The 13,703-nt window shown below is 38.1% G+C and overlaps 1 protein-coding gene across 1 annotated transcript in view; it reads right to left on the reverse strand.

The window, feature by feature from the left end:
* Positions 1–13,703, reverse strand: part of epyc (epiphycan) — a 63,344-nt gene that overhangs the window by 17,761 nt on the left and 31,880 nt on the right. Inside the window, exon 3 of the mRNA XM_039761798.1 lies at positions 838–988. Coding sequence (XP_039617732.1) covers positions 838–988 — 151 coding nt within the window. The remainder of the gene's footprint in view (positions 1–837; positions 989–13,703) is intronic.

Below are 13,703 nucleotides of genomic sequence, written 5' to 3' on the forward strand. Positions count from 1 at the left end.
TGTTTAAAAAAAAAAACAACAACAAAATACAACCCTGGTTTTGAAATACTAGCCCTATAAAATGAATGTAAATCCCTTCATATTAATTTTCTTAAAAAGAATATGTAACTTATATCATAAGCTTTAAATAATAATAAGCAAGAAACCTTACCTGAGCCATATCATCATACATTATACAGTGCTGTCAAATGTTCTGTACAGAGTAACTCTAGAGCAAAATTCTCCTATAGGCACAGTGGTCGACATGCACCATATTCATAAACTTCTCTTTTATTTGTTCATGATTAACATGTTAGCAACTTTATTAGGCAACAAAGCTGATTCAATGTGATTGTAAAAGCCAAATCTTTTAAGTTAATGTTAATGGTAAATTTATTATAGTCTTTGCTTAATTTGAATGGAACATAAGTTTCACATAGATGATGGAAAGTTCTGTTTACCCCTATAAACTAACAATTTAATGGAATGTTCTCAATTCTATAATATATTTTTAAATTTAGACAATAAAATGCTCCCAGATTGAAGTATTATCAACTTTTTTCTTTATTTTTTGTGCGTGCTGTTTCCTGTAAATTTAACTAAAACTTTTAAAACAAAGATAGTTGGACTGTGGATTTTTTTTTTTTTTGTAAATAGAGTTATATTACCTGCAGGAATTCCTTTCTGGTAATTTGAACTCTTTTGAACTGGTCAAAAGCCCTCAGCAAGCGTAGCTACAGTAATATTTAAAAAAAGTAATCTTTCCATCTACTGTGCAATTCATATATTCTGTGCTACTGTGTTTCAGTGAGTATTTAAATTTAATACATTATAAAAAATTGTAAATTTATTATTGACCTCCCTGAGTATCTGGACCAAGTAGTTCGGACCCTCCTGAGCTCTGTGCTGGAGGTAAAGGTTTCAAAGGGACCTCCTCTTCTTCATCTACCCGGGAAGGTCTGGGCTGTGGGCGTCGATCAACAATAGGTGGAAGTGTTCCAATTTCAATCTGCAATATAAATATTACAAATAGCAGTTATTTTCAGAGAATGCATACTGTAGACATAAGGAGCTGATCCATTTGTGTTCTGTCTAATGTCCACATGAGGGCAGTAAACACTCAGCAAAGTTTTATTGTAAAGGTTTGTGTGCTGGTTATTTTCCAAAGGACTTGATGTTTACAATTAAGGATTATCTCACAAAACTTTTTATTTATGAAATGGAGTGCAATGCTCTGACATTCAACGAATTGCTACAACAAAATGACATTCCTAATATGGCATTAAAAAAATAAGATTTTAATTTCTGCAGCACACATGTGAACTAAAAAATGAATACAACAATCTTCACAGGAATGTGGTATCTTTCTTGAAAGATGTTAAAATAACATGAATGTGTAATTTAACAGTATTACTATAATAAAAAAATATATTTTTAAATAGCATGTAATGGCCCCCGTGACCCTGTAGTTAGGATGTAGCGGGTTAGATAATGGATGGATGGATGGTGTGGACTATGGCCGGCAGCTTATCCCGGCCAATACCCCCAAGCCATCAGGTGGAGTCCTCCCTGTAACATGGAGATGCCCCGGGTTCTAGCAGAGCATGGACCTTGGAGTTTCTCTTCACAGCCCTGCTGGATACAATGGGGACCGCCAGGGGACGCTGCAGGGAGGCACAGGGACTTCTATTTGCCTTATAACCTGGAAGTACTTCCCAGTCGAGGAGACAGAAGCAATGTTGTACTTCCGGGTTAAAGAAAAGGAGTTTTCACCTGACCCGGAAGTGTTAAGAGTCACATGGACTGAGGGACAGAAACACTTCCGGGTTGAGAAGTATAAAAGGACTATGGGTAACCCCAGCAGGGCAAGCCGGAATTGGGAGGAAGTGCGACAGAGCTGCTGGGAGGAGTGGAGGATTGATTGTTTATTGGAGTAGTGTGGAATAGCGTGGAATAGTGGTGCTTGTGCACAGTCTTATAATAAAAGATAAAAATAGTGGACTTATATCAGGTGTCTGACGTGTCATCGGAGGGTTCAAGAGGCGCCTATATAGCACCTTTATTACAATGGTTAATGATACACAGACTTTTCAGATTCCCTGAGGTAATTCTTAGGTATCCTGGCCTCCTTTATATTATATTCTCCCCAGCATTTCACGTGTTGCACCAGGATCTCCTTCTATAAAGCCAAACCCAGAAAACTTTAGTGGAAAGCACCCATGGGGGCATTTTTAACATTTTACAATAGTGCAATTGACTGCAGCCATTCCCAATAACTAGTTCATTTATAGGGCAAACAAGTTGTCAATATATGATACAGACTGCAAGCACATGAGCAAAATACATATTTTAAAATGATACATATTAAAACAGGAATTCTGGAAAGGTAGGTGCAAGGGGGAATCTAAACTTAAAAGCAGAGTTGTACTGTGGAAAAAGAGAAATTGATTTCAAATTAGAGAAACTTTACCATAGTAAAGTGTGGGAAAGTTCAATTTAGAACTGGTGCTTGAGGAACAGTTTGAGAGAGGAAAAGTGAATAAATAGCTTATTAGTCTTAATTTATATGTGAAGTCTCACAAACAGGCCTAGTAAGAGAGAAAGGAGACATTCTTGACTAGAGTAGAGATATATGACTAAAAATGTACCTAGATGGCAATCATACTACCAAGGGAATTGCAATTGTTTGACAGAATCAAACGTTCAACCACAAGGAGCTCAGCCGCTGGAGTTGAGCTCTAGATTCCAAAATAAGGGGTTCTGTGTTGAACTTGTAATTTAAATGGTAATAACATTTTGATTGACAAGACTGTTGTTATGATTCAGCGCACACCAAAACAGCAAAGTGGTATAATGCCTCTAAACAACGCATACACCAGGCCTCACCCTAGGCAGCCTTACCGCAAATGCTACTGGCAGGCTTTGGCCTACACATGCCCAAAAGTGGATCCATCTTCAAAAGTTCAAAACATATGTTAAATGTTTCAAGAAAAAAACAAAAAATGTCCGTGTAGGTAAAGGAACTGAAAAACCTTTGTCAACGGATTGAAGTCCATCAAGTACGGTAATCTTTATAAATTAAGGATTTACTTGACATTCTTCCTGGGCCCACCCCCTTTTCTAACTGAGTCATCCCATAGCTTAGCTTTTCAAACTTTTCTTTCCTCAAATGAAAATTAGAATATACTGCATACAGTACATGTACTTTAATACACATCTCCCTTTATTAAAACATTGGTTGATTATACATGTATACAGCAAAATCACCAGTGTTAACTTTATTACTAGAAAAGTGAACTTAACTCTTAAATATTTGAACTGTGCAGGAAACAAACCCAGGGCAGGGCACCAGCCCACCTTAGGGCACACACACACACACACCAAGCACACACTAGGGACAATTTAGAATCAACAAATGCAACTAACCTGTATGTCTTTGGACGGTTGGATGAAACTGGAGTACCCGGGGGAAACCCACGCAGACACATGGAGAACATGCAAACTCAACGCAGGGAGGACCCAGGAAGCGAACCTGGGTCTCCTAACTGCGAGGCAGCAGCGCTACCACTGCCACCGTGCTGCCTGATATATGATATTGATTGACTTAAAATGTTGCCAATTACAGCTACTCAAAACATGTGACTTTAACAGGAGGTTATAAACTAGTCACTTATTAAAATAAATTTAACTCTCCCATTGAGCTCCACTGAATCGATTCCGATAATTTAGTAAAAAGAATGATTCGTTTGCAAATTGCCCATAACTAGTATCACTGTTGGGCTATGTCTTGTTGGGAAATGTGAACAACGTCTTGACAAATAGCAGTTTTAGGCTTTGTTAGTAAAAGGAAACAAACAGAAGTGGAAAACGTGCCAGAGTTTAATGTTGACTTTAGAAATGTGTGTGCTATCAATGCTATTACTGAGTGTGCTGGAAAATCTACAACCATCCAGCCACCAATTGCTGAAGGATCAGCCAGGTCACGGATTTCTTTGACATCTACGAACCACCAACTCAATTGGTATTAAAGTTTCCAACTTCTGTTACAGCCAGTAAGAAGTGCAGCTTTGCAGTTCATTGACACAACAGTATGTGGCTGGATTATGACATGTCGAAAGATGCAATGTTGTCATTTTTGTTACAATCTAGGTGAGGACAGATTCAGTCATGTATCTGGAGACTGGAAATACATGCATGAGATATGCATACACAGATAGCAAGGAATGGCAAAACCAAAATCGGACCGTTTGCTGTTTTATACTGATCAAAATGATAATGGATATTTATTTGGCCATTTGTGTGTTTCAATGAACTGGAATGTCTTATTTATCATGTAAATACAGGCATTCAATTTATCTTCACCATTTGAAAGTAGATTTACATTAGCGTTAACAAACACCATTCAAAATAGATATGCAAAAAAAATAATAAAAATGCTGTTTACATTAGAATGACTGGACTTCTAAAATGTTTTTATTTTTGAAATGAATGCATATATAACAGTGATAAAACCAATATTAGGCCCACTTGTGACTAATTTAGGCCCACTCTTTGAAAAACTGGGTTCTGCTACTGCTCGAAAAATAGACAAAAGAAGGACAAAATTGGCAAAGATAGAAAATGAGGCAACCCACAGCTATCAGATCCAATCAGATATTCACACAATTGATGTACTGCCATCAAGTCAGCAATTGTTGTAGAAAATAACCAGGAGACAAGCCATGAACTGAGGGACAGATGAGGTTCACAACCAGAAAGTCAGCAACATGATTGTCCAAACCAAAACTAAATCAAAGTCAAAAAATCATAGCATGAAAACATTTGAACAGGAAAAGATCTCTGTGTTTGCCAAATAACTTTCTTTTTTCTCTGCAAAAAAAAATGGGAAGTCCTTGTCGTGACCCTGTGGTGTCAACGCTGCATCATTCCCTAGCATCACGACAATTACTCCACTAATTGGTGGCATCCGTGTTAACAAATTTGCATTGCAGAGAAGATGGTAAACTTTTAAATAACACTTTCTGGGTTGCAAGCTAAGGTCAGAATCCTAGGGTTAAAATATTTCCAGGAAACACATCAGAGAAGGCAAAAAAAAAAAGCAAATCGTAACAGTCAAAAGAAAAAACAGAATCAAAAATCATAAAATCAATAGTCACACAGAAAAAGCACAATCCAAATGATAAAAAACAACAATGAATGAATCACAGAAAGATCTGCTCCTCAGCCTCACAATATTTAGGTTGAGTGTGGTCGTTCAACTATGCTGTTGGAATAGCCCCATCTTTTACATTTACATTTACATTTTGGGGTTCTACCCATAAAATACAAGAGACACAGGAGAACATGTAATACATAGATGGTAAATAATAGGTATAACAATTCTTATAAAAATACATATATAAACACCCATGAAAAATAAACGAAGAAAACAAACATAAGCCAGGACACACACTGTGGCTGAAACATGACAATTGCTGGGCTCACTCTCTGCCATAATTTGAGGAAATCTGCCATACAAGAGGACCTTGGCATAGAAGAGCTGATTATTTGGATTGAGAGAAGCCAGTTGACATAACTTGGGCATGTACCTAGAATTGTTCATGGACTCCTCCCTCAAGAGGTATACATGGGCTTAAATAACTTTGGTTTGTCTGTGAATACTCCAGGAGACTGCCCTCTTTATCATCACTGCACATCACAGTGAGCAAGAGAAAGCAAAATAACAGTAAGAATGCAGAAATGATCACTTCCTGTACTGTCATGTGTTGTGGAAACAGAGGAATAGCACTGGAAAAAAAAGAAAATGTGTTCTACCATGCACTTCTGCAAAATGAAATTTTATAAAGTAATGTTATAGTATTTATAATTATAAACCAAAAGTGGAACAAAGTACTGTTCCTTCTCATCTAATATGAGATCCATGTTATGTGTCTAACATAGTGATCTCCAGTCCATCCAGAAAGTCAGGTACAGATGTCCAAACCATTGATGATCAAACCTCACAAGCAAAACCTCCTTCTAGAGGTCTGCAATCATATAAATCCTAAACATCATTCCTGCAAATTTGACATCTCTGCAACATAATCTGAAGCTGAGTATGTGTAAGGCTGCCAGGACACTCATACCTTTTTGGTCATTTAGCACAACACAAAGATGAAAGACATGCTAAATCATATGATTAGGGAATGAAACATGACCTTGGGAAATTCTTTTTGTGATAAGCATTCTTACTGTTTTCACTCAACCAGAAAATAATTTCTTCAAAACAGGCAGCCATTGACTCCTATAATTACATTTCATTAAAAACTATTTAAAATTGGAAAATCTTTAAAACCCATGCTTTTGTTCTGTGTCCAAGGCCTTTATTTTGACAAACTGAATGACACTCTGAAGCACCAGACCATATTACTTCTTGCTGATTCTTCCTTGTACAGTTACTTAGTCATTTTTTCTTTAACTTACATATTAGAAGCACAATTTGAGCTGTCTTTCAGGGCTTCATGAACTGTGATTTCAAGTAAAAATGACAGGGGTGTTCACAGGTCACAGCTATAGAATTTCCAGTCCCCTTCCAGGCAAAGTCACATGCCTTTTGAAAGTGTGTTTTCATCAAGCCCTTTAAAGTTATTTCACACTTGCAGGCATAGAAAGGGCAGGAGAGAGGTACTGCATAGTGGGGAGTTTTATTAAGAAGACAACTGCTTCACATTAAATGAGGTAAAATGCAAGTGAGCTTAAACTTAGAGATAGAAAAGGAGATTGACATTCAGATGTGCACACTTGTGTGGGCTGCTTATACCTATTTATATTTCCTTGTATAATTACAATTCAGTCTTTTATCAAATTGTCATTAAAAAAAATAACCCTTACATTTCTATATTTCTTTAACCGCCCATATTTCTTATTTAAGAGACAAATTAAATCTTTAATACACTAAAAAATTGTTTGCAGCAATGCTAGGAGTAAGTATGCAGCTTAACATATTTATGATAATTAGGAATACCAGGAACCTGGCTAAGCAATATAGACAGGGATAATAGCGATAGTTACGCATTGTTTAGAAAAGATATGTAAAAATGAAGGTTAGGGTGTTGCCACACATTGTAAATATAATTTGAATGTACGTCTTCAATTGGGTGATGAGCTACATCTGAGCGATGATGTCTAGATTTGACTAGAAAACATGAGGGACAGGGGCCTGATAGTCTGAGTGTGTTGGGATATTGCGATATACAGTGCAGACCCCCCAATACAGACTATACTTTCAAGGTGCTATAGTTTCAACAGGCATCTTTTCAAAGTGCATTTTTAACTGTTCAAAGTGCAATGTTATAAAAAGCAGCATAGAGGGGATTTTATAGTCATGGGGGACTTAATTTATCCACATATTAACTTGGCTAACCTTAGAAATAGTTGAGTACAAGAGCAGGAGTTTTTATGTGGAATCAATGAATGCTTTTTAAATCACTATGTTAAATTTAGAATTTTAGAAGCCTTTGTTGTCATTATACCATGTATAACAAAATTACAAAGTAGCCTCTCCTTTCAGAGGCAACAAAAGCAATCAAACATTTATACAAGTAATAGTAAAGTATTGCATGGCTACAGAATATCCAGAATATCAGTATTAAATGCTGAGCTATAGTCAACAAAAAGTATCTCCACATACAGTAGCTCTCCCGGTGTTCCAGGTGGCTCGGCACAGTGTGGAGAGCTATGGCTGTGGCATCCTCAGGTGAGCCGGTTTGCTTTGTACGCAAACTGGTGTGTATCAGTAGTGGGAGGGAGACAAGCTTTGATGTAGTGTGAAACCAACCTCATGAAGCACTTCATGACAAGAGATGTTAGTTCTCTTGGGCGATAGACATTGAGACTGACAGTGGCTAATTTTTTGGGAACAGGAATGATGATTGTTGACTTCAGACAGAGTGGAATGAAGGCTTGTCTCGGGGAGTGATTGAAGATGCTGATTAAAAAGTGTGAGACCTGGTCAGCACACTCTTTCAGCACCTTCCCTGGAATTCCGTCGGGACCAGCAGCCTTCTTCAGGTTTACTGACTTGAGCACTCATCTCACTAAATGCTCCTGTAAAGTAAGTGTCTGAGCACCAGTGTGTATGGGGGGCCAACAGAATGGGACTAGGTTGTTCCGTGTCAACGAACGAAAAGAAGCAATTCCACTCCTCCGCTAGTGAGGCTCCCAGGTCTGCAGGTGTTGTAACGCAGCCCCTGTAGTTGGTGATGTCCAGTATTCCCTGCCACACATACTGAGGGTCATTTAATGAGACGTGGGCTACTATCCACCTTTTATGGATTGCCACAGCTTCCTTTTATTCCTCTCTTCAGCTTGGCTCTAGCATCACTATACAGAGTACTGTAATCTGACCTGAAAGCTGAGTCACGGTCTTTGAGGACAGTCCTGACCTTGCTGGTCATCCAATGATTCTGGTTAGGGAAGACACAGATGCACTTCTCTACTGTGACATTATCAGCACAGTACTTGAGATAGGACAGAACTGACTCTTTGTATTTAGTTAAGTTCTTAAGTTCAAATATGTCCCAATCAGCGTTTGCAAAACAGTCCTGTAGTCAAGAGAAAGCATCCTCAGGTCAGGTTTAACAGACTTTAAGTGTGGCTTTGCTTCTCTCCTAAGAGGGATGTATATGGGAATAAGGAACAGAGAAAGGTGGTCTGACAGGCCTAAGATGGAGAGGGGTATTGCTCTAAATGCATGTTTAATATTGGACTAGACATGATCAAATGTATTTTCGCCCCTCGTCAGACACTTCACATGATGAAAGAATTTAGGAAGTACCAACTTTAGGTTTTCCTGATTAAAATCCCCTGCTATGATGTGAAAGCCACCTGGGTAAACCTCCTGGTGCTTATTTTTATGCCGTTTAGCAATAGATCGAGAGGTATACTAATTTTAGCATTGGGTGGTATATAAACAGCAGTGATAATCACTACTGCTAGTTCTCTTGGAAAAAAGAATGGTTGGCATTTAACTGAAATAAACTGTACGTCAGGAGAACAATGGCTGTCTATTATTATATTGTTTTTTGACCAGTCGTTATGCACATAGTTAAAAAGAACCCACCCCAGCGCTTATCTGAGTTTTTGTGTTCTACAGTATCCCTGTGCTGGTTTGTGTGGCCTGCTAGCTGCACTGCTGCATCCGGAATCATCGGGTGAAGCCAGGTTTCAGTTATTATCATTACACAGCAGTCACAAACGCAATGAGTTCCAACAAGTAATAGTTCCAGTTCATCCATTTTCTAAGTATAGACCTTGCATTGGTGAGAAACATACTCAATATAGGAGGCTTATGTGGCTGTTTCCTGAGCTTCCAAAGTAGGTCGGAATGGCATCCCCTCTTCTGCTTCCGCCACTCCGCCATCTACGGCATATGCCAGACTCGATAACAATCCTTGCTGATCCTGGTGGTTTCGCAAGGTCGGTGGGAATGTTTTGAATATAATAAAAATTGTCTGTAATGGGACACAATTTCCACAATTGTATGAAAACATACTAAACAAACAAAAAAGTGCAACCGAAAAAGAGAGTCATGACCCACTGCATCCATATGTGCCGTCATGCTAGCTAAACAAGAGGGGAAGCCATCCTAGCCAGCTAGTATTTTGAAATAATCAGGATAGAATTCAGAGTTGAGGTGATTGAACAATTAGGATCAAGTGACCATAATAAAATACATTTCATAATATTTGTGTGGTGACAGCCAAGGAGCAATTGAACAGCTTTAAATGCATATATATATATATATATATATATATATATATAAAATACCAGCTCGCAGCGGAGAAGTAGTGTGTTAAAGAAGCAATGAAAAAGAAAAGGAAACATTTTGAAAATAACGTAACATGATTGTCAATGTAATTGTTTTGTCACTGTTGTGAGTGATGAGTGTTGTTGTCATATATATATATATATATATTTACACACACACACATAAACATATATATATACATATCTACATATATACACATACATATACATACACACATACATACACACACATATATAAACATATATATACATATACATACATATCTACATATATACACACACAGCTATTTCAGATCAGTGCAATACGCTGTTTGTTAAAACGGATGACACCCGCTCTACGTGCAAGTCTGCGTGGATATTATGAACTATCGATTTGTTCAAGTTCTATTTAAATTTTAAATAGAAGGAATTTTTATTTAGTCGACAGAAATATCTTTGGTAGGAATGGTAAAACAGACAGGAATATTATTCCTGAATAAATCAACTCAAACCTTAAACAACTTATAATATTTTGCTCTCCATAAAAATATATCCTGTCTAAATTATACAAGTTAGAAATAAAGTAAACATTAAAAGAACAAACATTGAAATTTCTTTACTCTTATGTAATTTTATATAAAAAATAAACTTAGATTTTAAATATCCCAAAAGATTTTGCTCTCCATAAAAATATATCCTGTCAAAATTATACAAATTCAAATATGAACATGCTGCATAACAAAACCTGGAAATATAAATAAAATGTGTTCCTTTCAGCAATAACAAATCAAATCATTCAGTTGTCTTTGCTCATATGTCATTTTAGAGCTGGACGCCTGGCATCTTTTTTGGCAACAGTTCGTTTATGTTTGGTGTGAGGTTCTGTGTTGTGGAGATTCTCAGGATGGATTGCAGGTGCTCATCAGTGAGGCGACTCCTGTGTGCTGTTTTGTTAGTCTTTATCACTGAGAAGAGCTTCTCACACAGATATGTGCTACCAAACATGCACAAGGTTCGAGCCGCATGTAGACGGACTTTTTGTTCTTCAAAGTCACCAAAGCGCCGCAAACTCAGTGCGCTCAGTTTATCAGCAAAGTGCGATTTGGGAACACCGTAGTGACGACTTGGTTTAACATTACTTGGCAACAGGGAAAGAGGGAAAGTTGCACTGGTGCATTTGTGTCTCCCATAAAAGCAGCTTCACTTGAAATCACTTTGTGATTGTGCACGGGTAAAACGTCCGCTGAAGTGTCAGATTCTTATTTAATTATTCTGCTTTCTGTATCTTCTGCATTGCATTCAGGTTACCCTGATGTTTTGTCTCATAGTGCTCTTAGATTAAATTCTGTAATTACAGCCACATTAGCTCCACAAATGAGACACACGGGTTCAGTAAACATATACTCAGCCTCCCATCGGTTTTAAAGGCTCTATTTTCAGAATCAACTTTTCTCCAGCATCGGTGAGCTAGCTTCGCAATAACTTGCAGCATCATAAGCTAGACTTGATTAACGCGTAAGTGTTCGCAAGGCAGCTGAAGCGCTGCATTATGGGATCTGTAGTTTATTGTGTTACCAGCGCTTCATATACCTGGGCCATTAATAACAATAATACAGTATATAACGCTGCGATAACAGCTAAGGCTCGAGATAGAAAAGGAGATTGACATTCAGATGTGCACACTTGTGTGGGCTGCTTATACCTATTTATATTTCCTTGTATCATTACAATTCAGTCTTTTATCAAATTGTCATTAAAAAAAATAACCCTTACATTTCTATATTTCTTTAACCGCCCATATTTCTTATTTAAGAGACAAATTAAATCTTTAATACACTAAAAAATTGTTTGCAGCAATGCTAGGAGTAAGTATGCAGCTTAACATATTTATGATAATTAGGAATACCAGGAACCTGGCTAAGCAATATAGACAGGGATAATAGTGATAGTAACGCATTGTTTAGAAAAGATATGTAAAAATGAAGGTTAGGGTGTTGCCACACATTGTAAATATAATTTGAATGTACGTCTTCAATTGGGTGATGAGCTACATCTGAGCGATGATGTCTAGATTTGACTAGAAAGCATGAGGGACAGGGGCCTGATAGTCTGAGTGTGTTGGGATATTGCGATATACAGTGTAGACCCCCCAATACAGACTATACTTTCAAGGTGCTATAGTTTCAACAGGCATCTTTTCAAAGTGCATTTTTAACTGTTCAAAGAGCAATGTTATAAAAAGCAGCTTAGAGGGGATTTTATAGTCATGGGGGACTTTATTTATCCACATATTAACTTGGCTAACCTTAGAAATAGTTGAGTACAAGAGCAGGAGTTTTTACGTGGAATCAATGAATGCTTTTTAAATCACTATGTTAAATTTAGAATTTTAGAAGCCTTTGTTGTCATTATACCATGTATAACAAAATTACAAAGTAGCCTCTCCTTTCAGAGGCAACAAAAGCAATCAAACATTTATACAAGTAATAGTAAAGTATTCCATGGCTACAGAATATCCAGAATATCAGTATTAAATGCTGAGCTATAGTCAACAAAAAGTATCTCCACATACAGTAGCTCTCCCGGTGTTCCAGGTGGCTCGGCACAGTGTGGAGAGCTATGGCTGTGGCATCCTCAGGTGAGCCGGTTTGCTTTGTACGCAAACTGGTGTGTATTAGTAGTGGGAGGGAGACAAGCTTTGATGTAGTGTGAAACCAACCCCATGAAGCACTTCATGACAAGAGATGTTAGTTCTCTTGGGCGATAGACATTGAGACTGACAGTGGCTAATTTTTTGGGAACAGGAATGATGATTGTTGACTTCAGACAGAGTGGAATGAAGGCTTGTCTCGGGGAGTGATTGAAGATGCTGATTAAAAAGTGTGAGACCTGGTCAGCACACTCTTTCAGCACCTTCCCTGGAATTCCGTCGGGACCAGCAGCGTTCTTCAGGTTTACTGACTTGAGCACTCATCTCACTAAATGCTCCTGTAAAGTAAGTGTCTGAGCACCAGTGTGTAAGGGGGGCCGACAGAATGGGACTAGGTTGTTCCGTGTCAACGAACGAAAAGAAGCAATTTAACTCCTCTGCTAGTGAGGCTCCCAGGTCTGCAGGTGTTGTAATGCAGCCCCTGTAGTTGGTGATGTCCAGTATTCCCTGCCACACATACTGAGGGTCATTTAATGAGACGTGGGCTACTATCCACCTTTTATGGATTGCCACAGCTTCCTTTTATTCCTCTCTTCAGCTTGGCTCTAGCATCACTATACAGAGTACTGTAATCTGACCTGAAAGCTGAATCACGGTCTTTGAGGACAGTCCTGACCTTGCTGGTCATCCAATGATTCTGGTTAGGGAAGACACAGATGCACTTCTCTACTGTGACATTATCAGCACAGTACTTGAGATAGGACAGAACCGACTCTTTGTATTTAGTTAAGTTCTTATGTTCAAATATGTCCCAATCAGCGTTTGCAAAACAGTCCTGTATTCAAGAGAGAGCATCCTCAGGTCAGGTTTAACAGACTTTAAGTGTGGCTTTGCTTCTCCTAAGAGGGATGTATATGGGAATAAGGAACAGAGAAAGGTGGTCTGACAGGCCTAAGATGGAGAGGGGTATTGCTCTAAATGCATGTTTAATATTGGACTAGACATGATCAAATGTATTTTCGCCCCTCGTCAGACACTTCACATGATGAAAGAATTTAGGAAGTACCAACTTCAGGTTTTCCTGATTAAAATCCCCTGCTATGATGTGAAAGCCACCTGGGTAAACCTCCTGGTGCTTATTTTTATGCCGTTTAGCAATAGATCGAGAGGTATACTAATTTTAGCATTGGGTGGTATATAAACAGCAGTGATAATCACTACTGCTAGTTCTCTTGGAAAAAAGAATGGTTGGCATTTAACTGAAATAAACTGTACGTCAGGAGAACAA

This window comes from Polypterus senegalus, chromosome 8, assembly GCF_016835505.1.
Source record: "Polypterus senegalus isolate Bchr_013 chromosome 8, ASM1683550v1, whole genome shotgun sequence".
In the NCBI taxonomy this organism is placed as follows: Eukaryota; Metazoa; Chordata; class Cladistia; order Polypteriformes; family Polypteridae; genus Polypterus; species Polypterus senegalus.